General features: G+C 37.7%; 2 protein-coding genes across 4 annotated transcripts; both read left to right on the forward strand.

The window, feature by feature from the left end:
- Nucleotides 1-158: 158 nt before the first annotated feature.
- LOC117423093 (mapk-regulated corepressor-interacting protein 1-like) lies at nt 159-5,684 on the forward strand. 2 transcript variants are annotated; one of them, XM_034038526.3, is made up of 5 exons: nt 159-294; nt 1,524-1,624; nt 2,382-2,500; nt 2,798-2,896; nt 3,410-5,684. In XM_034038526.3, the coding sequence occupies exons 2-5, from the start codon at nt 1,617-1,619 to the stop codon at nt 3,472-3,474; spliced, it is 291 nt and encodes a 96-aa protein (XP_033894417.1). In that variant the 5' UTR covers nt 159-294; nt 1,524-1,616; the 3' UTR covers nt 3,475-5,684. The 2 variants fall into 2 exon arrangements, with proteins under 2 accessions (XP_033894417.1, XP_058845864.1); XM_058989881.1 differs by having other exon boundaries at nt 163-298; nt 1,529-1,624.
- Nucleotides 5,685-7,047: 1,363 nt separating this feature from the next.
- Nucleotides 7,048-17,244, forward strand: LOC117423276 (glucagon-like peptide 1 receptor). Of its 2 annotated transcripts, XM_034038804.3 has the most exons (13): nt 7,049-7,448; nt 8,015-8,114; nt 8,216-8,323; nt 8,714-8,838; nt 9,472-9,578; nt 10,467-10,623; nt 11,376-11,535; nt 12,228-12,288; nt 12,666-12,735; nt 13,343-13,431; nt 13,779-13,917; nt 14,037-14,078; nt 14,520-17,244. In XM_034038804.3, the coding sequence occupies exons 1-13, from the start codon at nt 7,404-7,406 to the stop codon at nt 14,700-14,702; spliced, it is 1,386 nt and encodes a 461-aa protein (XP_033894695.1). In that variant the 5' UTR covers nt 7,049-7,403; the 3' UTR covers nt 14,703-17,244. The 2 variants fall into 2 exon arrangements, with proteins under 2 accessions (XP_058845865.1, XP_033894695.1); XM_058989882.1 differs by lacking the exon at nt 8,216-8,323 and having other exon boundaries at nt 7,048-7,448.
- Nucleotides 17,245-26,993: the final 9,749 nt, after the last annotated feature.

Consider the following 26,993-nt stretch of genomic DNA (forward strand, 5'->3'; position numbering starts at 1 on the left):
ACTGCAGACTAGTCTTCTCTGCATATTTCTACCACCAACTCCCTGCAGGAATTAATTCCTATATTATCCCTGAGTGTTTGCTTCCCCCTGCTGGCCGTCAGTGGTTAACGCTTGTAGGTTATTTTAAAAAAACAAAAACAAAACAAAAATCTATCAACAAAACTTTATCCTAGGAAAGGCGAACAACACAACAGAGCACTGTTCGCTTGTGTATTTCCCGGAAGGGGTTGGTTAGCAACGTCACGGCCTGTGGAGGCCTGCAGTTGCGGTGGAAACAAGAGAAAGAAGTAACCGGTAAGTGAAATAAAACGATATATTATTGTACAGATTGTGTAAACTGCACCATTATTATAGATTTTAGTTCGTTATTGGTTCATACGTTGGCCTGGTAATTTAGGGGGGTGAGAACGACGCGGTGAACGCAAAAGAGAAAGGTGCAGATCCACTGTAAATAAACAATAAAAAAAAGATGCAATAGTCCAAAGATTTCATGACAATGAAATACAGCAGTCCGCTTAGATTAGGCCTTTCAATGTACATGCCGCTAAAAGTGTTACCCGTTTAAAAAAAAAAAAAAAATCTATTAAATGTGTTACATTGAAGTTAGTTATGGTTATATGTCATGTTTTTCAACAGATTCTTATTTAACCAGGCAGTATCTGTGATAATACACCTTTATTTCCATTCAAACCATTGCATTTGCTGATCCCGCTGTACAGTAAATCAGCTTACTGTTCAATTTATGCTACCAGTCGTCTGAATGTCAAGGGTGAAAAAGTGGCAAGTGGAGATTTGTCATTTGCAGGATTTTTGCTTTTTTTTTTTTTTTTTTTTTTTTTTTTTTTAACAAAACTTAAGATGTAGGACAACAAACGGGCGGCGTTTAGCAAATTAGGTTAAAGTGTGTTATTTGCCAGTAGCCCTGCAGAGACAAGTGTAATAGTCTCTAGGAAGGGGCTCCACTCCCATCTTTACTAATTAGGTGTCATTTTATAAAACCGTCACCATTCATGAACTTTCTAAAATAAATCTCTGGTGTTTATTTGTTTAATTTATGTTTTTAAGATTACTGTGTTTATATATATATATATATATATATATATATATATATATATATATATATATAATATATATATATACACACACTCCCAGGAAGCAATATAATTAAACATAATATAATTATTACTTACATACAGCTGTCCTGTGTAAATGGGTGAATGTCTTTTATGCATTTCAACAGAAAATGCAGTGAATTTAAATACAAATTTGGTTAGGGTGGAATAGCCCCAACCTCCCCTTTTAATATTAAAAGAAAGGGTACAATCCACAAAACAGATGTGCAGGGTTCTGTTTAAAAACAAATGGGTCTACATGTTGTAGGAGTTGAATGGGGGTCGCTGCACCAACCGCAAACACTGTCACCCCCAGAGCGCTCTGAGTTATTTAATTCAGTGCCACGCTGCAGGGAATAAATATGCAGGCACTTTGCATTTTTTAATCTGGTCCTTTAACTGTTTTTACAGGGAAGAAAAAAAACAAATTCCTGCTGATATCTAACGAAGGTAAAGTGGATCGACAGAAAAGAAGGAAACAGGAAGGCATTTTAGATCTAAGAAATGACCAGGTAGGTCTGTTTTTAAAGCAAAATTGTTACAAACGTGCCATAATGTTTTTGGTTTTTTTTTCTCCTATAAGGAATATAAGGCTTTTTTTTCAAGGGTTGTTGGTATCTAGTTTTAATGACAATACACATAAATAAGCCATTCCTAAGTCTGTGTATTGGGAGTATTTTAGTGAACAGAAACAGACCTCATCTGAGCTGTTTAGTTAGGTGATAACTACAGGGCTCCAGTTATGGTTTAGCTGTTTTTCCTTTCTAAGGTCTAGGATTATAATTCAGTCAGTTATGTGCTGCTCTGATTTGACTTCAGCTGAATGGACCATTCAGCACAGTGAAAGACTTCTGTTATGACCTCAGTGGATCCTGTACTGTACTGTGTCATTATGGTATCGCAGAATAAAGAGGGATTTGGAATCGGAATGAAAGGCAGAGAGATTTATTATTATTATTATTATTATTATTATTATTATTATTATTATTATTATTATTATTTATTTCTTAGCAGACGCCCTTATCCAGGGCAACTTACAATTGTTACAAGATATCACATTATTTTTTACATACAATTACCCATTTATACAGTTGAGTTTTTACTGGAGCAATTTAGGTAAAGTACCTTGCTCAAGGGTACAGCAGCAGTGTCCCCCACAGGGGATTGAACCCACAACCCTCCGGTCAGGAGTCCAGAGCCCTAACCACTACTCCACACTGATGCCCACACAGATTTGCCATTTCAATCCTGTTAACTGTTTTATTTCAGCTCACCTGCTTCTAGATTTGTTTCAAATGGCAAGAGGAACACCAGCCCCCGGTCCCCTACCAACACTGGCGAGCTCTTCACTCCAGCACATGAAGAAAACGTTCGATTTATATATGATGGTAAATTCTCCATTCACGTGGACACCCAGATGCCAAACAAATTGTCATAGGAATTCTAAAATGAGCTGCTCACTTACATACATGCTGACTGCATGCTTTATTATAGGGACAAGGTGCATTAAAAGAAACAATTGAATTTGAAAACGTGGAATTCAATATAGGTTAGCAGTCAGTTTTTTGTCTGTACAGTTGTCTTCAAGAATAGTCTAGAGGAGAAGAATTATTGTTGCTTTTGAAAAGATGAACCAACAAGGTATAAAAGTAATGCTATATATTGGTTATTTTTATTGTTTCCAGCATGGCAGTGTGTCCTGAGAGACCTTGCGTCCTCCAGTGATCGGAGTGAGAGAGGACCCCAGCAGTATGTTGAGAAGACGACAAACCCTGGGCTTAACAGTGAGTATATACAGTACTGCACCCTCGGCTTTCTGTCACAGCACCAGTTCAGTGAAGTATAGACTATATCTGTTAAGGTCATCTCAAGAAATATCTGCTCTAATTCATACCAGATCACATTTTAGCAACCCTGACAAATTTTACATTTACATTACACATTGAAATCTTTCTTTGGATCCAGCAATATGTCTGAATTCATCTGTCACACTTATACATATACGAATTAATGACACATCCAAAAACACAGAATGAAACCATTTTAAGGGCGGTCTATTCCTTTAGTTTTTGCATGTAAGTCTGGTTGCTGTTGCATTTTTTTTTCAAGAATTTATCCAATGTTTAATTTCAATAAAATTAAAAAAAAAGTAATTAATAATAAAAAAAAGTATTTCAAGGAAATGTATTTTAATGTTTGCTATGTGAAAAATGAAACAGTCCTCATATTTATAAACAAAAGAACCATTTTTAAATGTAATTCGATAATGATTATTGTTTTGTGTTTTTTCCCTTCAGCATTTACTCCTGTTGACTTGAGTGATGTAAAGAGACGGAACACACAGGACTCCAAGAAATCTTAAGAAACGTGTGCCTGCCTGGCCGGGTCCCATTCCTCTCCATAGGGAGTCCTTGGGAGATTTATTTTCTCATGATATTCTCTGTCAGTCTCAGTCTGGAATGACCCCCCCCCCCTCCAATATCATCCCACCCTCTTCAGCTTCAAAGTAAAGAAACCAATGACTGGTCTTTCTCCTGGCTCTCTTGAAAGTGCATGTATTTTAGCTGAAATCTTTGTCCCCTTAAAAAAAAAAAACACAGTTAGTTTAAAAATGAAGATCTGCTCTAAACGTGTTCAACGTGTCAGTTATTCGTTTTTTGAGCTACTGGCTTTTTTTTTTTCCAAGCGCTGTCTTAAATTGGTCCTGTGGCTCTATGAGTCTTGCAAAGGAAGCCACCCCAGAAACCGTCTTCCTACTTGCTATACAATTCAGTTATAGATAGAAAGAGAGAAAGAATACAACATCATTTTTTAACATATTTTTTTAAAGCCTCGCTTGACCCGGGTTTACTCAAGTTGTCTAAAAGCAGCATCTTATTAGCAGCGGGATTATAGCAACTTTGTTGTATTTGTCTTCTAATTGACAGTGAGCAAACAAGCTTTATCACTGGAATCAAGGCTGTATATGCGTACAAGCTTTACTGGTTCACCTATAGAAATTGAAATACAACCCCTTCTGTTTGCTAATAGAGTTCCATGAATCTGTAGCAGGCACCGCTTGCATCTGAGTAAATCTGATTGGTTGTTGCAGCAGTTAAGCCAAAAGGTGTGGGGCTGCATTGGTGGGGGAGGGGGTTGTGGTCACCCCAGGGTTTTTTTTAAATGTAATGCCCGTTTGTGTGGAATATTTGATTTGTTATCTTTTATACCTTTGATTTTAAAGCTCTTTTTAAAAAGTACCAACTCATGTCAACAAAGCCAATTTAATTTAAATACACAAATAACTAAAATCCATTACATCAGAATGGACTTCATGATGGGGGAGTTAACACACCTGCATATAAATGTGTATATACATGTATATGTTTGCATATTATGTGTATATACATAAAGGCATACATACTTTGTGAATTTACACATGAGCTTCCACTAAAAATCAGTTACAAAGGGGGACTGCTTCCATTTCATCTTGGTGGCAGTTAATAGCTTTCAGACTGGCAGGGGCAATTAACAAGCAGACCTGTGGATGTCTTAAAGGTTAAGAGATGTAAAAAACAGTCTGAACTTTTACTGATAAATTGCAGCCATGCTGTTTCTTAATGAGTTTGCAAGTCACCATACAATGCTCTAATGGCCATTTGTATAGATGCTTATTACTATCATTTCTGTGACAGCATCTCTGTCAAACTTGGAGTTGTTCATGCATAAAAATAATTTAGTATGACAGTTTCTGAGACCTAATTTCTGCAAATTATTCAGAGATACTATCGCATTGTAAGCCTTTTTCTATATGAATTCTTCACTTTGATTCTGAAAGTAATGCGCAAAACATATTTGCGTTGTGATTAGGTGTTTGAATAAAAAGGAGACTGGCATTCGATTTCAGCAGCAGGTCTGCAGCATTGATGTTGTATAAACACTGGAGCTTCTCAAACGCTTACAGTATCTCCTAGTTGGCCGCAGAATTGGAGTCTGACTTCACAGCATCCGGAAGCCTGTCCCATTTCTAGCCCTTGTTTTAAAGGCAGAGCCTCTTCCATACCTGTTGTATATTTTCCACTATCCAGCATCAAGGCTCTTATTTCTTTTAAATGTGCCCATTATCTCACAAGCTTTTCAAGGCCGTTGAAACAGCAGTTTATTTTTTTCTAAGGAAGAATCAAACTGAAAATCTCAGTGATAAGAAAAGTTTGGGAAATGAGAGCACCTATAATACCGAGATGCAACTAAAATGTATCTTGAAGGAAAAGGATACTATTGTAACCGGACTTCAAGGAATAATTTTGGAGCTGCATGTTTTCATAATTTGAGGGATTGTTCAATGGCAATTTTATCCCCCCCCCCCAAGGATGTAAATGTTTTTTTGGACAGATGTTGCTATCAGGATCATATGAAAGAGATAAAGTTGACATAAAAAGTTAGACATTCGGATGTTGTTTTAAACAAAACAAAATGTTATCGATTGCTTTTCTTAAAATTGAAGAGAAACAAGTTGTAAACTTTATTATAAAAAGGAAATTCACATTTGTAAACTGGGGAAGTACTGTAAATAAAATGTTTTCTTTAGACATATTTTTTCTTTCTGTGCGTGCGTTTGTGTGTGTGTGTATGTGGTGGGGGTGGTGCTTTTGTTCTGAGATACAATTCTACCAAAGGCAGAGTCGTCCCATGCCTTGTGCTACCAGAATGCATTACTGCCGCATGTTAAGAGATACAGTGTTAGTGTTGGATTGATCTTTGTTTGCATACTGCACAGAGCTACACATTCAGAGCAAGTAGGTCTTGCCTTTGCCAAGTACAAGGTTATGAAACACAGCTGGCTGTTGTTAACATTTACGGCTGATTTCACACCCTAATTGGCACTAATACTTGATGTTAATTCATCTTAATCTAAATGGTGAACTGCACTAGAATTAAAACTTTTGTGGGCAAGGTATCCTTGTTTTCTACAGTACAGTATTTGACAATTTAACAGCTTTGGACCTTTTCATTAATCATTTTTTTGACTATTGTACCGTCAAATCATTTCAGTGAAAACTAATTGCAGATAAGCAGACCTGCATAAAGATTACCACCCTCGCATGATCTCAGGAAGTGATTATGCTTGACTCCTGTCTAAATTTGATTTAAAGGCTTTAATTACAGAGTATTATTTTTTGATTATCTGTTCCGTGCTTCTCATGTTTTTGACCTGCACTAAAGAACTTGGGATGTTTGGGGCCCAGGCAACCGAGAAAAATACAGCTGGACAATTCATTGCCTCCACCATTCACAGCTGTTAAATTTAAACAAAATGAACATTGAAGGAAATATTTATGGAACATCCAAACAAGCATCAATTCAGCTTGGGATTTCCTGTTCAAGTAGTCTTTTACCTTTTAATATGATTGTTAAGGTCATAAGTATAAAATTAAGCAACCACACTTCAAGAGCACCTTGTAATGCTAGCAAACTGTGTTTAAGATGTTTTGGTTTAGTAAAGGCAAAGTTATTGATGAAAAGGCGTGGCTGCTTCTGATTCCTAATTTCTTCACTATTGTACAGAAGTTCAAATTCCCTCCAATGGTCAGGCTATGTCACCTACAGCAAAGGTACCAAGGTGCAGCAGTTTACCTATGGCATTTTGTAAATAGTTGCATATCCTAAATTAACATTACAAAACAAGTGATTAAAAAGAACCAATTGCTTTTAATCATTGTGAAGATGTGCTTATTTCCTATTTTAAAAGTTTGAAAACAGGAAAATAAATCCCACACCCTTATTAAAAAAAAAAATCTAAAAACTAGCTTTTTTCATAAGTAAAATAAGTAATGTAAGGTCAATAAAAAAAAGTTTTTTTAGGGTGGGTTCTTCTCAAAATAGACTTATTGATATTATTATTTTCATGAATTAAAGCTTTTGTGACCACACATTTTTAAGTAAATAAAAGAAATAAACAAAACATAAATCAGTAAAACACTGATAAATCATTTTATTTTGACCACTCAAAGTTCATGCAAACGAAATGTTACATAAGCAAGTTTCTGGATTGTCTATGTAAGTGTTTTTTTTCTTTTATTTCTTCCGGGAGCTGACCTTGGCTTTTCCAATACAGGAGGGGTAGTAGTCAAACACGAGCTGTCAGTCAGCAGCATTAAAACTCCACTGTTTCCGGAGTGAACTTGAATTTGTTTCACAGATGCACTGCAACACACACTTCTGAGAAAGGATTTACAACTCCAGGTTTTGTTGGATCTGCATGCATCTGCTGCTTTAATATAGAACAAGACAGAAGACCTTGAATGACCTACAATGCTTGGGCTTTTACTGCTGTGCCTTCCAATGGAGCTTTTACAGGTAAGTAGCACAGTGATCAATAAGAGAACTTTCTAGTTTATCAATCCGAACTAACGGCCTGGATTGTTTTGCAAACTTCTTTTTGTAGAGCTGTCATTATAATCAGATGTAGTAGTGGCTCAGTAAAGTTATAACTTGTTTGGTTTTAAAAGTGGGACTTGAAATAGTTTCAAATTCTTGTGTTGTTTGTCTTAATAGAAATTATTTCATATTACTGATTGAAACTAGTTACAATAACAGCAAAACAATGCCATCATAAGTGCTGCATGTTTGTAATCTGTATAAAAGTGCACACACACAGAGAGACACCAAGTTCTTTAGGAATTTGAAAAGCAGAAGAATTCTTTGTATAGTTGTGTTCATTTACAGTTAATGACGTACGCTCCGTGGGGTCTCTTCTCTGTATCTAAATAGTGGCGGATCTTAAGACAGACAGTGATTATTCCATACTCAAGATGAAGCAAAAAATAACCAGAGAGCAGTACAGGAATGACCATGTTCAGTGAAAGCCTGTGTCCCAGGTATCTGGGGAGAGTGACCATGCTCAGCGTAAGCCTGTGTCCTAGGTGTCTGGGGAGAGTGTGGTGGAACAGACTGTCGCCCGATGGAAGGAGTATGAGCTTGAATGCTGGGCTAAGATGATGAGCGACCCACACCCCGACACAGGTAATTATGTGCATTCATTATTGTTAAAATATACAGCTTTTCAAAAATAATAAATGCCTAGTATACTTGTAAGCTGTCGATTCATTTCTGCATGTAAACAGATGTGTTCTGCAACCGGACATTTGACAACTACGCCTGCTGGCCAGATTCTCTTGTGGGATCTGTGATGCGTGTGCCCTGTCCTCCGTACCTGCCCTGGTATGAAAGAGGTAACATACACATCACTTTCTTAATGAACACTGTACTGGGTAGACCTGCATCATGCTAACATGCTTTCTGTCTGTGCCACTTGAATCATGCATAGTCAAGCAAAGTACCTATGAAGTATCTTGCTTTGTACTAGGTTATTCTCTTAAAAGGTATAGTTCTAACTGCTATTTTAATTTGCTTATTATCCTTTCCTTACATTCTTATAATGTTTTCTATTGTTCTAAGTTAATTATGTTGCCCCCAATATTGACGTACAATGCACTTGACCTATGGGGGTTTAAATATATATATAATTTTATCACAGACGTTATGATCGAATGCTTTCCAAGTTATAGACGGATTCCTTTCCGATTGTATTGTGTGCTGATTGTTTGCCTTCATCCCTCCAGTGCAGTCTGGCCATGTGTACCGGAGGTGCATGGAGAATGGGAGCTGGCTGCTCCTGGAGAACTCCTCCCTGCCCTGGAGAGACTTTACCGAGTGTCTGGAGGACTCCTCTGTGCAGCACGAGATGGTAGGCAGTAATCATGGGTCCAATACAGAACATTGCAACATGGTAACATGGTTCTGGGAATGTTAGAAACTACAGTATGTTGCTGTGCCTTAGAACCAACTAAGCTGGATATAAGGGCTATATAATGTTTATAAGCTAGTGATTAAAAACTACTCTGGTGGTTTTAATATTGTTCCATTTTTGAACAGTACTATTACTATTATAATGTATTCCTATGAAGAAACGCCAAGCAGAAACTAGAAGTCCACAACTTTACCAGCAATGGCAACACAACAGATTTTTATCAAAGGTACAACTCCACAGTACTCATTCAGTTCAATGGTAAGATAATGAATTACCGGTGTGTGGTAGTTCATTCCATTGTATATGAAATATGAAGCTTGTCTAAAACCAGTGTAGCTGCCCTCATGCTACTGTTGAACCTTAGTGCAGAACCATAGCTTTGCTGAGATCCTTTTCATGCCTTAAATGAAGTGCTTAAAACTAAATAGGATAAATATAATTGTGCTTCTAAAGTAGGTTGTGGGATTTTAGGGGCTCTGGTGAGGCTTCTATCTCTAGTTTTGGTCCACCAAAGAGACCAATTTATATTTTATTTGATGGTGTGCCTGTCTTCAAACCCTTTTATTTTAGGAGTCACAGAAAGAGTTCCTGGGAAATGTTAAAGCCATGTACACAGCGGGCTACTCCTTGTCTATAGCATCGCTAAGCTTCTCAGCAGGTATCTTCGTTTCCTTCAGGTACATGTTTGTCTGTGTGTTTTATTAATGCATTGCTTAAACATATGCCAGTACATGAACATACTCAAAATAAAACGCTTAGACTGAGATTCAAGATCTTTTTTGGTTTTGCTTTATGAAGCAGAGCACATACTGCACTGTGCTAATCACAGCCCATAAACAACCCAGTGCATTGTATGTGCACATTGCAGTGAATCAATGCGAATGGAGAAAAATAGCCTTATCTGATACAATCTCACTTGTAGGCGTCCAGAAATTAATCAGTTTCCATTCCGTGCTACTTGTTGCTTCCTTTTCACTGGTGAGATTGCAGAGTTATGTTCTGGGTAACTCAGTTATCAGTAATTTGACAGAAAAAAATCTAAAAGGTACAATTTTAGCTAAAGGATGAATCTAGTCGTAAGAGGGTTCCTTTTTGTTTGCATGTCATCTTGTGGATATATGCTGCTACTGCACCTACAGAACAGTAACTATGGTTCATGTTTCATTGTTTCAAATACTTACATTTTGAAAATAAATAAGTCTCTTGGAAAATGCAAACACATTTGTTATTACAATATTAATATAAAATGCACACACACCTAAAATATAAGGATTTTCCATAATAATCTTGCTTGTACGAGTCTGTGACTTACTTGTGCCTTGCATGGCAAATGATTTGCTCCATTTTTGTGAAAGAAAAATAAAACTAGAAAACTGGCCAGTGAGTAGCTAGACATTAACATTAACCTGGACAATTCATTTCTCAATGGATTTGTTTCTTATAGTTTTGTCAGATTACTGGCATATTTTCCTTTCACAGAAAATGGAGCAGACAAGCTATCTTGAGATAACTCAAGATAGCCCCTGCACTGGCAGCTTTAATTCCTCTTGCTGGTTGTTCCCCAGGAGTCTACACTGCATGAGGAACTCCATTCATCTCAATCTATTTGTGGCGCTCATGCTGCGGGCCGTCTCTGTTTTAGTAAAAGACGGTCTTCTGCACCAGAGATACAACCCCCCGTACAACAGCGCCATGGACTGGGAAGCCTTCACTTCAGATCAGGTATCGCTCTCTTTCCAATGGTGTGGCATTGACTCCACAGCCCTTCAGACCTCTTTATTGTCGTATTTTGACTCATCAATGGCATCACAATGGTATGAACCCACACACGGTAATGCATTGCACTAACATGGTACTATAACAGAGATTGGCAGTATAGCAGTTTTTTCTGTAACCCATTGCTTAAACTCTTTATGAAGTAAGTTTGTTTAAAAACACACAGTGGTTAACAGTGGCAGCAGTTGAAGGTTACCGCAGTATTCTTTATATGTAGGTCAATGACTGAAAGGGTGAGATAACAGTGAAACTGACAGGTCAGGCAAAGGAACACGTGTCAATATAAAAAAAGGAACCCGTTTCTTTTTTTTTTTTTTAGCTTAACCCTTGTGGTGTATTTTTTGGCCAGCCTAACATATAATAGCACATTTGTATTTCATTTGATCATTGATTTTATTTGGAATGTTTACTGCTTAGAAATATGACTTTATTTAAACTATTGGCACTAATCACAAATTTTTATGCACTGTTTTTAAGGACTGTTTTTTGTTCTTATAAATATCATAGATTAGGTTTGAAAAATGACAACTTCTACCCCTCTCTTTAATACAACATTCCTTACAATAGTTCTTCAAGTTTTGTGAATAGGGCTCTATATGATAGGGAAACTATCACTGTTTAGGTCTGGCAATGAGGGCCATGTACACGGTTGTTGTGCCCCTTCAGCTGTGACCGATTCCTTTGTGTGTCTCTTGCAGACAGCAGCAGGGTGCCGTGTGGCGCAGGTCCTGATGCAGTACTGCATTGGGGCCAGTTACTACTGGCTGCTGGTGGAAGGCCTTTACTTGCAGGCCATCCTCTCCCTCTCCTCATGGGCTGAAAACAGATATTTCAGATACCACATCATACTCGGCTGGGGTAAGAGGCTTTTTTGTAAATGTAAACAAGTAAACTAAAGTTGATTTGAATCAGCATATTGTATTCCCCGTCAGTATGAACCAAAACTGGATTTTTTTAGCGCATTTTACAGCACAGGGAATCACCCTGGATTGTATCATTTGCATGGTTGTTTCAGGATTACCCCTAAAATCAGTGTTGGATACAAACTAGAGGGATTCACTGTTGCTGTAAAATGAGCTAAATAAATCTATTTGTGGCTTATCCTAGTACAGTTCAAGTTAATAATAAACCAAAAAAAAACCCCAAAAAATGGGAAAAAAAGCTTTTCGCTTGTGCTTTAAATTTTTATGATGTTTTGCAGTAACTGTGCTTCCTAGAATCCTACAAGTCATTGTAACAATAACAAGGAGTAGATATGGAGAATCAATTTAAAGTAAAAAATCCACTGTCCAACACTGTTCGGACTGCATTTTGGGGGAGAAGTTCTGAAGTTTAGGATGCTTTTAGGTCACTGTTGCTTGTCACTTGGTCTAACATTTGTGTAGTGATAAATTAGACTGTAAAAAGTAAAGACACCTGTACTGATGTACTATACCTCAAAGGCAAATCAAATTTGTAACATTTGAATCAATTATAAATATATAAAACATATTTTTGTAGAATAGCTCTCAATGAAAACGTCAATGCAGGTTTTGGATTTTATTTTTCAGGGGCACCCTTTCTTTCCCTAGCACCCTGGGTCCTTGTGAAATACTTGCATGAAAATGAAGAGTAAGTGCTTCAGTCAGCAGGTCATTCATACTGGCTTTGTTTATGGGCTACCTCCTGTGCACACTAATAATTAATATTATTTAGGCAGCTATCTTAAGATGAAAGATGTGCTTAGAACAAATCGTGTTTATTCAATTTAATAAACTGTGTTCAATCTAAACAGGGCTCTGTTTGGGTCTGTAGTTTATTTCTGACTATATGAAAAAACCCAGAAAGGTTAATTTCTCAATTCTTTAAATTATGATGATATCCTCCTCAGTTTAGATCAATTTAATATACTCCGTTGTGTGTGTGCTTCTATTGAGACTAAGAACATCTCATGTTTTTTAATTGCCTGCAAAGAGACTTGCCTTTTCTGTGTGAATTCTGCTTTCCAGGTGCTGGAGCCAGAATATAAGTATGAGGATCTGGTGGATAATCAGAGCCCCTGCCATGGCTGCTGTCCTGGTAGGCCTTCATTGTTCATTGTTGTGTAGAGCTGACAACACAATTCCAGGAAATCTAACATTGTTTATAATACCATTATTTCATAGGTGTCACATTTTTCTACTGATAAACTAAGTACCGACTACTCCTTCCAGGTATCTACATGCTGCACTTCCTCTCCATCCTGTGAAATGAGATCATGTGAAATGCAGCGTGTTATCACACTAGGGGGAGCTTTTGAGCTCAGCTTAGATATACTAATAGTTATGCAATATTTACCAACAATTTTATTTATATATATATATATATACACAGTAAAGCATCACCTTTAATTCCTTATTGTGTATATTTTATTGCACAGTGTTTTGAAATGTATTGGACTACATGGAATTATAGATTTCTCAAAATAGTTAAATATATATATATATATATATATATATGTGTGTGTGTGTGTATCTATTGACATTCTGTATATTGTTTAATACATGTACATTACAACACATGTAAACCAATATAGGGCTGAGTAGAGGACTGCCGATTTGATAAATGATTATGTTGTTATCTGAACGCTTGCATATTAGTGTTCACAAGTTGAATTGTTTTCTGTTCTGATTTTATTTTGTTCCAGATAAATGGCGTGATTTTTATCCATGCAATTGTCTTGCTGCTCTTGCAATTTAATGCAAACAAGCTGACGTACACGGACACCAAATACAGGTGAGATTTAGAAACACAAAGACAAGGCACTTTATTCATTGAAAAAAAGGCTATTTATAGCAATACCAAACACTGGGCTAGATTTGTGACGGTCATCCAATCTGCAGCTGTTCAAAGCACCAAGAAACCCGAGTTTTTTAAAATCAGTTTTTCTTTTCCTTTATTAGCACCAGAGATTCAGTAGAAGATGTTTTGGTTCTTGTATTTGGAACATGCATGTGTCTCTGAGATGAACTCCTCAGCACTAATCACAGTCTGACCTATGCAGTGTTAGAGAACCTTAAAATATGTGTGTCTGATTCAGTGATCCCCACATATTTTCTAATGTGTTATTTTTTCTTTGTCAGACTGGCCAAGTCCACGCTTACCCTAATCCCCCTGCTTGGTGTTCATGAGATTTTGTTCGTGTTTGTCACGGATGAGACAGCTGTTGGTCTTCTTCGCAACGTCAAACTGACCTTTGAACTGCTGCTCAGCTCCTTCCAGGTACTCCCCTTGTATTTATACTGTATGCTTTTATTTGGGCACATCTAGCCTGTTATATTTTCAATGGGCAGAATTATATACAGCTTTTCTTTCAGTTTTTTGGTTTTCTTTCAATGCAGGGCTTCATTGTGGCTGTTCTTTACTGCTTTGCAAACCATGAGGTGAGTTCGCTTTTACAGCCCATCCCACGGGGGATTTTATATTTATACTGTATAGACTTTCTCCCATAAAAATACTAAAGTACTGTAGAACACTCTCCTATAGTACAGTATATAATTGCAGTGTGAAATTTCAGCGTGAAATTCTATACAGTACACTGGAAATGGCATATAGCTCCAACATTGAATGCCAAACAGTTGCAGGAATCTGTCGCAAGCAATGGAACAGACATATTCAGTGTTACTAGATAAATAAAACTTGTTAACCAGAAATTCAGTAGGATAATCCATTGCAGAACCACAGCACCACCAGTGTGCCAGTAGTGCTGGTGTCTGTGAATGACTCTGCTGTGGTTTCTTCAGAGTAACACTAGTATTATAATGATATCCAATAGCGCATTTCAAACTGTTCTGTAAAGGTATCACCACACCTGCCTCTCTCAGGTCCAGTCTGAACTGAAGAAGCTTTGTGGGGTACTCTGCAGGAAGCCTGGCACGTCACACTCTGGATCTGTGGTCAGCTTCCTCAGCGACTCCCGATATGACACTGAACCCCTGAATGGGGACCTCCAGGCGACCGGCAGAGATGGGCAGGCCTGTATCAAACAGACTGCCATTTACCCCTGAAACCCACTGGAAAACCAAGGCAGAGGGTGCAGGACCCAGCTGACAGCACACATTCTCAGGTGTGATGCAGCTGAAATACTGTAGAGCACATATATTTTACTGGGTCTGGAGAAACAAATAATATCTTGTAGACCATCCTCTGAAAGTTTGTGTGTGTGTTTATATATCTATATCATTTTGCTTCCCAGAGCCTGCACACCGAGGGACAAACAATCCTTTAGATATATTTTAGTGTATTATTTTATATATGTATTACATTCCAACTATTACATGAAAAAACATTAAGTACAAGATTCTGCAAAGTATGTAAAGTCAAGTCTGTCAGATATTATATTAACTGTGTTATTATGTAAATATGTGAATACTCAAAAAACTATCACAAGAGATCTTTATTGTGTTTTTGTGATTATAATTTCAGTTTTAAGGGCAAATATTACATTGAGCAGTTATTTGTTAAACTTAGTGTAATAAATGTAACTATTTTAGCATTATGTATTACCGACCATGTCAGGTATTTAAGGACAATTGTCTCAATACTAATATTATACTGTATATCACTATTTCATATTACTCTAATGTTTCCTGGATCAAGTACATTAAATAGCACAGGTGGGTTATTTATCAATGAGATTTCACCTTTTTCATTTCATCGGTCCTTAGGGGTAGTACTGATTTATAAACACAAGGAGGCATCATCGCACCACAGAACACGACTGAATAATGCATGTTATTGAACTCAGTATGCTCCTCTGGTTTGCTTGAGTGACATCAACATTCATCATTTTTCCACATTATATATTTATAATGTACAAATTCATATTTCACCTTGTTTTTCCTGTGGAAATTAGAAAAAAATGTCCCTCTGGTTTCCAATTTGAAATGTAGTGCATTTAACATTGAGTAAAGCACCATTAAGAAGCAGTGTCAGGTGGTAATAGCACTTTGTATGCCTGTGAAGAAATTAATTTGAGAACTTTTAGCTGAAAGAAGCAACCAAATGAGGCCCTTAATGTTCCGGAGATGTCAGCTTTGCTTTCCATCAGGTTTAAAGTGGCGGAAAAGCTCCACTTGGATGGCCTGAAATCACCAGCTTGTTATTAAATGTCAAACTCCAGTCTGCTGTGAATCTCATTTTTGTTGTTGTTAAACTTCTAGGCAATATATGAGGCGGTTACACAGAGGTAGTGTCTGAATTAGCATACTAAGAGACCAGTAAGTGTAACGAGCTGCAGCGTTATAGCATCTAATGAAAGTTTTATTCAGGCAGAAGCAGATGAAAGGTTTTATATGGTGTTTCAGTTTTTAATGCAAGTGCAGCCATGGCACTACAGTGGTGGCTATGCAATGATTCTGTACTTGGGGGCAATGGTAGCACAGGGGTACAATGGTAAAGTCATTGGTAGAATACTAACGCATTGCTAACAAGTTCCTACAAACGAAGCAATACATACTTGTAAGCCTGTGAAGTAGCATGATGTTTGTACCAGTTACATGTGCTACTACAGCAGAACTGTCCCTTTTCACCTGCTCCTCTGTTTAGTTCAGCTTGTTATTTCTAATGCATCTTCTTAACATCTGAATAGAGATGCCTTCTCCTCCACATTGGGACGCAGGTGGTCAAGCCCACCAATGCTGGATAGAGCATAAAATAAATATTTAACAATGTGTCTGTCACAGGTCCTACAGTCTGTAAAGCAAATGTGATTTGTGTTCTGGAAAGAGACTCGCAAGCAGCTAAAAGTCAAGGGAGCAACATTGAGGAGAGGACTGTTTTGGAAATGATGCCAGAGGATCTTCTAAAGAACAAGCACAGTTACATTGATTTTAAAACCAATTTTCTTTCCCTTATAAAAGTTTACTATGCTATTTCTGAATGGTATTTTTTCACTTTTCCCATGCTTTTCCTATACTTTTCTCGTGGTTATAATATGTTATAATATCATCTCTCCCTACACCCCCACTCGATCTCTCCGCTCCGCCTGCACTAGAAGACTGGCTCTACCTCCGCTACGCTCCCCTGCCTCCCGAGCCCGCTCCTTCTCCACCCTTGCTCCGCAGTGGTGGAACGACCTTCCTACAGATGTCAGGACTGCCCAGTCCCTGACCACATTCCGGCGCCTCCTTAAGACTCACCTCTTCAAACAGCACCTGTAGAACTCCTCTGTTGTATCCTGGGACACTATCACCCTTCATTTAAATATGCTTTATTTTGCTCTTATCTGCCCCCTATTTTACTGCATTTAATCCTGTACCTCAGAATATTGTAATCTCCCAAGTGTTTAATCTGTAGTATTTTGTACTTAATCATATCCTGATGTAACTATCACTACTTAATCATATCCTGATGTAACTTTCACTATTATCTGCTGTATTATTGAATTGTGGTTTGTCACACTTGAGAATTATTGTATTTCTTGTTCTTATTGTATGACTTATATTGTAACACTTGAATGTATTTGTATTTGCTTGCGATTGTAAGTCGCCCTGGATAAGGGCGTCTGCTAAGAAATAAATAATAATAATAATAATAATGCATTTACCATAATTTACACTGATTTGCCATTTTTTTTTTAATATGCTTTAGCATACCTTTCTGTGCTTTACAATGTTTACCAATGATTTACCATACTTTCATTGTGCTTGATTACACTTTGCTATGCTTTTACCGTGGGAAACTTTTATAACGGTTGCTCAACTGTTCTTCATTTGAGAAAGTAGGTGGTGCTAACTCTGCATTGCAGCAAATGCTTGAAACTTGAGCTGAAACTGATGACGAGGTGATTACTCGCAGTCACAGCAACGCTGACAAGTGCAGCATAACGGAGAGATCAACCGGATTGGACCAGACAGCCAGACAGACATTTTGGCATGTTTAACATATTTCACATGTGAAGTTATTGTTATATACAGCCTGAAGAAAACACACAAGAATGACACTGGTTTATTAATAGGGTCTAATTATTGATTTTAGTAAACATTAATATTGCTTCCTGTTGTTTTAGTCTTAAAACTCACATCATTGATACTAAGCAGGAGCTGCTTGCTTAGCCTGGGCTGCCATCCACACCATAGTGCTGTTTTTTTTTATTTGTACTCTTATTATTAAGCAATTATCCATGTTCATGCGCTCCCAAACCAATCTGCCACAGTGCAAAATGTGTTACCTGTCTTCTGATAGGGTGGTAGTACCCTTGGATACTGCAATACAAAAAAAAAGAACAACCAAAAAACATTTTATTTCAGTTGAATTGGTTATTAAGAAACAGATACACCAAAGTAGGATTGTCCGTGCTCCGGTTTTGATAACTCCAGCTCCGGTAGCTGAGCTCCAGTTCCAGGCTGCCTCCAGAGCTGATGGAGACCCTCTGCTCCAGCTCCAGCTCCAGAGCCGCAAAACTAGTATCGCCACCAGAGGTGTCATGTTTGTCGCAGTTCATGATATTTTATACTTTTGGTCAAGGAAAAGGGTACTCGAATGTTTGTTTCCTTTCCAGCGCAGCAAGCTCCCGTTATTTTCTCAGTGTGTATGTTTAAAACTTTTCTTCGGCCTATTAAATTCCTTTCTGATGCAATGTGGTTTGCAATATCAGTGTATATCATGGGTCATCATTTGAATGGTAAATGGTACAGAAAGACTGCACCACTTAAAATAAAATGTATTGTTCATTGGTGGAAAATGTTACTGTATTCCCCCAGTTTGCAAATACATGCACAATTCATTCAAATAAATACAATAATAACGTCTAAAATCTGAAATGTGTTTCTACAAACAGCAGCGCGACATCTTCAGAAAGTCGATGGAATCTCATACAGTACACCGTACGATACAAAAAAAAGCTTCTTTAAACTAAAAATAGAGCAAGATTGGAAAATTCTGCCTGTCACTCAACACTACTCAGTTTCATTGCAAAATCAGCTTAGAAAACGTGACTTATTATTGGAATATATTTGTAGTTGCTAAAATATAACCTCTTGAACTAACTAGGCCAACAAGAATACAATGAATTCAAGTACTAGTTGGCATTGTGCATGGGTGTTAAGCAGTTCTCGGGTCAGTTAGTAGAGCATTGGACTGATTCCCAGGGTAATTTGGTTCAAGTCCCACATGAAGCACAAGAGTTAATCCCTTTTTTCAAAAAATATTGTTCAATGTACCTTATAAACCTAAAAGGTTTGGCTTTGAATCCAGTTAGTCACAAATGAAACCAAGCTGCTGCCTGAGAGAAGAGGAAGGCAACAACCAGTACTTTTTTCCACAAGTCTGTTTTAAAGATTCTTCATATGTGCATTCAATCATTTTTCAGCTGTCATTCTATTATTGGATGCACACACTAAGAATCTTAGTGGAAATAAAAGTACTGTTTGTCTCTTTCCTCTTCTCTCAGACACCTTCCATTCTCCCCCCTCATCTCTTACCTCCTTTTCATCTGCTTGACACTCCCTCTACAAGGCAGGTCTTCTCCTCCTCTATCTGTGGAAACAGCGACTGTTTTTCCTGCCTGACGTCACAAATGGCGTCGTGACTGTCATTTACTGTCCTGGGTGTACCTTATTTGCGTAAAATATCTACCTGTGGAACAGGAAAACTGTACATATTAAATGGTACTGGATGTATTACACTGTATGTATTCAATGCAAAAGACTGGCCTCGTCAATACATTGCAAACAGAACTCAGTTTTAACAGGATCTGTGGAGTGCACCTGTATATGAGATGAACTTCCCTTTTCAGAGAGTGCACACTTCTGGAGTTGAGAATCGTGGATCTTATTGTACAATTGCAGTTTCATGCCACTGAAGATGTCTATGAGGTAAATACCAGGGTAAATGCTATGAGTGTTAACACTTATCATATAAAATAAAATAACCATGCTGGCTTCCATAGGAAAATAATTCCACTTCTGGAACAATTTAATTTTGACTAGTTAAGCAGTATTATTTTTCAATTTAAGTAGTAATTTGTTCAATTAAGTAATTTGGAACTCCCTGTAGCCCTCATGGACCAGAGCTGACCACTCCTGATTTAATTGAACAAATTAAATTGCTAAATTGATCAACAACTTACATTCTTCAAGAATTGATGATTTAAGGGTTACCTATAAATCCTGCTGGATTGTAGATCTCAGGGTCGGCGTAACCATATAGGCGGAACAGGCGGCCGCCTAGGACGGCAAATTGAAGGGGGCGGCAAAAACGGTACATAATTACATTTTATGCTTCATATTTCTTTAGTCTTAACATTTTCAACATCTTGGATCACTGTTTCTTGTTCTGCAAAACGTATTACTGATGTTACAGAACCATATCATGAGCAGTGGTGTAGATCTGGAAGCACGGGAATGCTGGTGGGTGAGGTGATCATGCTGGCACGGTGTCAAGCCAAATCTGGTTTCCCCTGGGAACAGGCTCGTGGTTGTTGAGCCTGTTGCTAAGCAAAGGACGCTTTGAAGTTCCTTGCGTATTCAAATGGGGTGGCCATTATTGGATTTCATTTAATTACCCTGACAATGATTATTATAAAAGGGCGTTGCTAATACAGGATAAACGTTTTACCAATTTTATATCCCTGAAATTCTCCGATGACTGTCCTGGAAATCACTAGATTTGTAGCTAGTTGCTTTTGGTAACAAATCTTGTCAAGTCAGCCCTTAAAGTCACTAGATTTGGCGAGAAATTCGCTAAATTGGCAACAATGCTTGAAGGCACAGAACAAAATATTTGATTTCCGCATGGCTTATTATTGCCATGACACAACAAGGAAAAGAGATAGCTTCATCGGTGCCCAGGCACTGAAATTAGAGTGGTTGTGTGCCATTTAAGCATTCTTTAATTCTTTAAAGTTAATTCTTAAGTAAAGGATCTGCTTATAGAAAAAAGTACAGCAGGATTTGCTGTGCTCCAGCTCCACCGGCTCCAGGTCCCGGAGCTGGCTCCAGCTCCTCCGGCTCCAGGTCCCGGAGCTGGATCCAGCTTCTCCAGCTCCAGGTCCCGGAGCTGCCTCCAGCTCCTCTGGCTCCTCCGGCTCCAGGTCCCGGAGCTGGCTCCAGCTCCTCTGGCTCCAGATCCCGGAGCTGGTTCCAGAGCTCCAGAGCCAAAGCATAGCCAACCCTTTTGCTGTGCTATATTTGATATTTCTGACAAGGATAAATGAGATTATTGTCACCTACTTTAAAAGGAAAAATGAGATCATATCTGTTAAATTTGCATGGGTTTTAGCTCTAAATGGACTACTTCTTATGAAACCTAATGCATTTTTAAGCCAAAGTGCAACTTAAATTAGTATTTATGTGAATTGATTTTACAGCTAGATTTCCAGAAGTATTTAACTAGCAAACTGCCGTGTAACACTTGACATTTCTGACCATGAAATATGTAATTTATTTTAGCTTAGTTTTAGATACAATGCAGAGGTTATATGGCATAAAATGGCATTTTAATGTTTTCTCCCCCCGAGTGGTTCTGATAAGGGTTATTGAAAGTGATTAAATATCTGTCATTTGAAGCAGCACAAGCTTCCACAATTCAAAGTAAAAAGGCAGCCATCAGGTCAATTTTCTTCCTAAATACATACTTATCAATAAATGGTGTTGACAGCAGAGCAAAACTGGTCCAGGCTGCATAGGAGGCTTACAGTATGAGGGACTTTAACGTTAAGCTTTTTATATCAGGCTATTTTTATTTTTTTTATAACTTTACATTTTGTATAGGGTATTTCTTATTGAGATAAGAATTGTCATGTCATGCAGTTTGGGCAAGAGGACCATAAAGCAAGGCAGAGCAGAGCATGTGACATATTAAATTATTAATACATCACAAAAACATGTTTGTGTGTGGGACGGCAGAGAAAGTCCGAGTTGGCACCTTGTGCAGGTTTAGTAATTTGATAGCATCAGTTTGACATGGTTTTAAATGGTGGGCTGCCAATTTAAACAGAGTCGTAGCTCACTAGCTTTCCTCTGGGAACCACAGTGGTACGCATGTGTAATTAAACGTGACGTTTTATAGGGGAACTGGCAGTTTAGTATTTATATTTTTAACTGTGTGGAACATTCTAGACATACTGTACATGCCAATGTAATTGTGTGTTTGTGCTTTAGCCCGCAGACTAAAGACACCACTCAGGTTTAGCAGCAATATCAGAAAAAGCACATGTGCCCACTATTGCTTTGGGATATAATATGTGATAGTTATAAGTGGGTAATCAATGAGTAATTGCTGCTGGAGACTGTAAGGGGTAAGAAAGGGGATTTTAAAGCCATGGTTTAAAAACTTTATTTTGAAGTTTATCTGAGACACTGTAATTCTTCCCAGAATGTAAAGCCTAATTTCCTATGAAAAGTGTGTTAAGTATAAATAATGTAATTTCCGGAAAGTGTGTATTGACATGGTAACGCACATTACATTGCAAATAAATAAATTACAGATATGAGTAACCCTGTGGGGTCCTCTACATGTACGAATGTACGATGCACTGTTGTACATTCGTAGATGTAGAGCACGCCACAGGCTTCCAGCAATATAGCTTTCATTAGCTTTACCACAAAGTAAGAATCATGCATATGTAGGACACTGTGAGTTAGATTCTGAGAATCTGAAGAATGGGTGGTATAGGATCTGCTTGCCAAACTGGATTCATGGTTCTCTTAATAAATCTCATGGGGATAATAACACTAGAGACAAATGGAGAGGGCTTGTCAGTGTTGGTTTATTACTAACACAACAAAGACTGCAATTTATAAAAACCTTAACAAGGCACACATGCAGCTTAATAGTGGTGACAAGTATTCATTGTAGTCGTAGAATTGGTGTTCCTGGCACTATGTATGATTATGGATGACTCTTCGATTTCAATCACTCCTACTTTCACCTACTACACCACCCCTATTATTTAACCCAATATAAAATAATAATTTAAAAAAAAAATACCAAGTTGTTAATAAAACTCAATAAAAAAATATATGTATATATATTTTCTTTCACAACCTTTTACATCTACAAAATACATATCAAATATAATTGTAATACCTTAGATTGGCCACCACGCTGCAGTAGAGCACGGCTTCTTGGCAACACCTGGTGGGCAGATACAATGGTACAAAACTACTTGAAGAGAGATCTGTTTACATCCTTCCAGACATTTAGAGGTCTCTGTCTGTCTCAGCTGGGTAATAAAGATGTCATATAAAGCTCTGACTGATAGGAAATTGTTTTTTAGCACAGTGTATTTATATTTATGCTTATCCCTCAGCAAGCTATAATAACAGTTCTGATTATCTATTGGTTTGAGCACCCTGGCTGACTGAAGGCTGCATAAGCCCCTCTTAAAAAGTTATACATGATACACAGTATGTCATTTGAACTAGCTTTGCAACTGTGCAAACATTAAATAAATTATTACCGCCCTGTTTCTGTGCAGTGCAGTTTGTTGGGGACCAGTAATAATCATGTTTTGTAATTAAAATATCCCATATATGTATTGTTGAAGGTAACACATTCAAATGTTGTTGAAACAGTCAAGACAACAATGCTCTGGCTAATGTCTTTACTAATTAAGTTATGGATAAAAGTAGTTCTAGCTGAACCAATATCATTACTGTTACCTGTTATTCATTTACAATTGCTCTGTCAGTCTTATATTTTCAATTTGATACTTGCCTTCAGGTTTTGATGTTTCACATGCTAGGTCATTTCACCTCAGCAGTACTTTTAGGGTTAAAGCATGTAATTGGTTGTAAAGCATTCCAGTCATTTGGGGAGGCAGCTGGTTGGTTAATGACAGAAAGGAAGGCGATTAAACTGTGGGAGAAATTTTGCTCTGCAGGTGAAATGACCAAGAGAAGACATTCAAACAAAGCTTTCTTCACCTGCTATAGTATTTCAAAACTGCATTTGTCAGATATACTGTATATAACGAATAGAAGCGCACAATAGATACATTTATTATTTTGATAAATATAACCACTTTAGGTTATACATCTACACTTATGTATAACTTTTCATAAGTGGAGTTCATGCAGTCCTTATTGCTTCTGGGTGGTTGAGTGGTTCAATAGTAATTAGACAACAATATCTGAAGCTTTACACATATTGTAAATGATGTGATTCAGCACTGACCAAAACTAGAGCCCACATGATACTTAAAAAGATATCTGATATTCATAGCAGACATCTTCTTATCTCAGTTCAAAGCTATGCTGTTTCCCCATAGTTTCAACTGTAATGCTACATAAAATAGCTGCAGACAAGCATACAGGATTTATACAGTATGCTAAAATGTTGCCGTAAATGTTGTCTAGTTATAATAAACAGATTCCTTACTGCTGCTTCCATTCATTTTTATTCATTGAAAGCAAATTCAAGGAAGAAATTCCAAATGTAAATGCAGAGGTAATGAAAGACTGGAAATACATGTATTTGTACACAAGTACAAATGTATTAAAACACATGTATTATAAAATATTTTGAACTTGGCATTGCCTGATGCTGAGAAGCTAATTCATGCATTTGTTTCATCTAGACTGGATTACTGCAATGCTCTGTTATCTGGGCTACCAAATCATGCCTTATTCCGTTTGCAACTTGTTCAAAATGCACCTGCCAGGGTGCCAAGTAGAACAAAGCAAAGAGAGCACGCAACTCCAGTATTGGCTGCACTTCACTGGCTTCCAGTACATTTTAAAATTGATTTGAAGGTCTTGCTGCTGACTTACAAGGCGCTCCATGGTCTGGCTCCTGACTATCTAAAGAGCTCCTGTGCCCACATGCACCTGTCCATGCTCTAAGGTTAGCCGACTCCGGTCTTTTGCTTGTTCCAAAGATTAAGACCAAAAGACAGGGTGAAAGAGCTTTTAGCACCAAGATTGTGGAATAGATTGCTATCTGACATCAGAGAAGCAGAGTCACTTAATGTTTTTAAGTCAAGGTTAAAAACTCATTTTTTTAGATTAGCTTTTGAATCCTGATTTTATGTATCAATCTATTATTATTTTCAACTTGTTCACTGTATTTCTGTTTTTAAACCACGCTGTTGCTTACTTTTTATTAATATTACCAATTTTGCTGTAAAAATTGTGTTTAATTCTGTATTTTGTTGTTTTTTATTATTATTATTATTATTTATTTCTTAGCTGACGCCCTTATCCAGGGCGACTTACAATTGTTACAAGATATCACATTATTTTTACATACAATTACCCATTTATACAGTTGGGTTTTTACTGAAGCAATCTAGGTAAAGTACCTTGCTCAAGGGTACAGCAGCAGTGTCCCCATTGGGGATTGAACCCAGGACCCTCCGGTCAAGAGTCCAGAGCCCTAACCACTACTCCACACTGCTGCCCATGGTACAGTAGGTTGTATTGTAAAGCACTTTGAGACTGTGTGTGAAAGGTGCCATATAAATAAACACTAAACTTTCACACCAAAACGGAGAACTCCCAGCCTTGTTTAGAATACGTTGTTCCAATCTCTTACTTTGTTTGTTTAAATTAAAAAACTATATCTGCCATCCAGACTTTCCTTTGGAGCAATTCAGATAGTAACAATGCATTTAACTCCTTAATCTCCCAGCAGAACTTACCAGAACCTACTGTACCATAAAACCCTTATGAAATGATCTCCAGTGAGCCATTGGTAGGATGGTACCACTGTGGGTAACATTTGCAAACTGTATTGTGATATACTAGTGAAAAGGAAGTTCTTGGAAGTGCTGGACATGTTCAAAGCTCTCATTATGTCTGCTCTTGCCTAGCACCTGGGGAAGGGGGGGGTCATCTAAAAGTAACCTTTACATGACTGTTTACTATCAACTGAGCAGCCGTTACCAATCCAACCTGAGAGGAATCTTGTTTTACTCTTTTGTCTGTATCCCAACTCGCAATAGTTGTCGCCCCAGGCAACTACAGCTTATCTCCATGTTCTCCAGAGGGTACATGGACTTGCCCTGAAGAGTGAAAACCTTATTGATACTTAGCTTCGGCCTAGCATTACTGCTGCGACTACTGAGTGTTGTTAATTCAGACTCGGTCTTCATATCATATGTTACTTCGCTGTCCGACTGACACATTAAATAGACATTTCCAGGGGAGTGAATTAATGAAGGGTCCTTACACAGTATTGCACATTTACAATTTACTGTACAGTCCATGTGAAAGATCTAAACTCATTCATTACCGAAACATGGTATAATAAGCATTGAGCATTGTATTCTTGAATGAAGCTGTGAGGACTGTGGCACAGGCATTCGGATGCCTAAGTGTTTTACCCAATTACCCTCCAACCCTTGCTAGGGCAGCAGTGTGGAATAGTGGTTAGGGCTCTGGACTCTTGACCGGAGGGTCGTGGGTTCAATCCCAGCTGGGGGACACTGCTGCTGTACCCTTGAGCAAGGTACTTTACCTAGATTGCTCCAGTAAAAACCCAACTGTATAAATGGGTAATTGCATGTAAAAATAATGTGATATCTTGTATCAATTGTAAGTCGCCCTGGATAAGGGCGTCTGCTAAGAAATAAATAATAATAGGTAATATCCACACATATAGGCAGCCATACAATTATATTTGATACCCCATGTGTGTGACCTCAGTCTGACTCCATGTGCCATGCAACTTCTGGCACTTGTCTTGAAATTCCCACACAATTAGTTTAATTCTATATAGCCGTATAGCACACACCTGTGACCTTTATAATATCTCTACTACTTATACCCTGTTCATGCTACCCAAATAATGTGTGTTCATCACATTTTAATTGTGAAGGAAATGAATGGCAATGTTACATAATTAGCTGTAGACAAGCGTCAAATGGTAATTTTCTATTAAGGGCATAAATTGATAATGCCAGAAATAAACATTTTCAAACCAGTCATGGGTAAAAGAAAGCCATTATTGACATGCATTCTTTAATATTAAAAGTGTTCGCACTAGTTTGGATTTTTGTTTTCTTGTGCTTGAGTTTGGTTGACCCTTACTGCGTGTTCATTTTGTGAAACATGAAACCAATCATTCCGATTGCTCGTCTCTTTTCACCTTGTTACATCTGCTGTTACTGTACGGTGTGTACATTTAGTCACGGAAGGTTGCTTCTCCCCATTCTAACCTTTCAGTGTGTTTTTTCTATCTGTGCAATCACAGTGTCTAATACAATTAGTCTGAGTTTAGTCCAGAAGGACTGACATAACCAGGGGCAACAAGAACCAATGTACACACTGCCTTTGTTGACTGACCAGACTGTAATCAGAGCATAAGGTGAGCCACAATTTCCTCTGTGCTACTGTTCAGATTGATATTTATTT

Source organism: Acipenser ruthenus, chromosome 17, assembly GCF_902713425.1.
Source record: "Acipenser ruthenus chromosome 17, fAciRut3.2 maternal haplotype, whole genome shotgun sequence".
In the NCBI taxonomy this organism is placed as follows: domain Eukaryota; kingdom Metazoa; phylum Chordata; class Actinopteri; order Acipenseriformes; family Acipenseridae; genus Acipenser; species Acipenser ruthenus.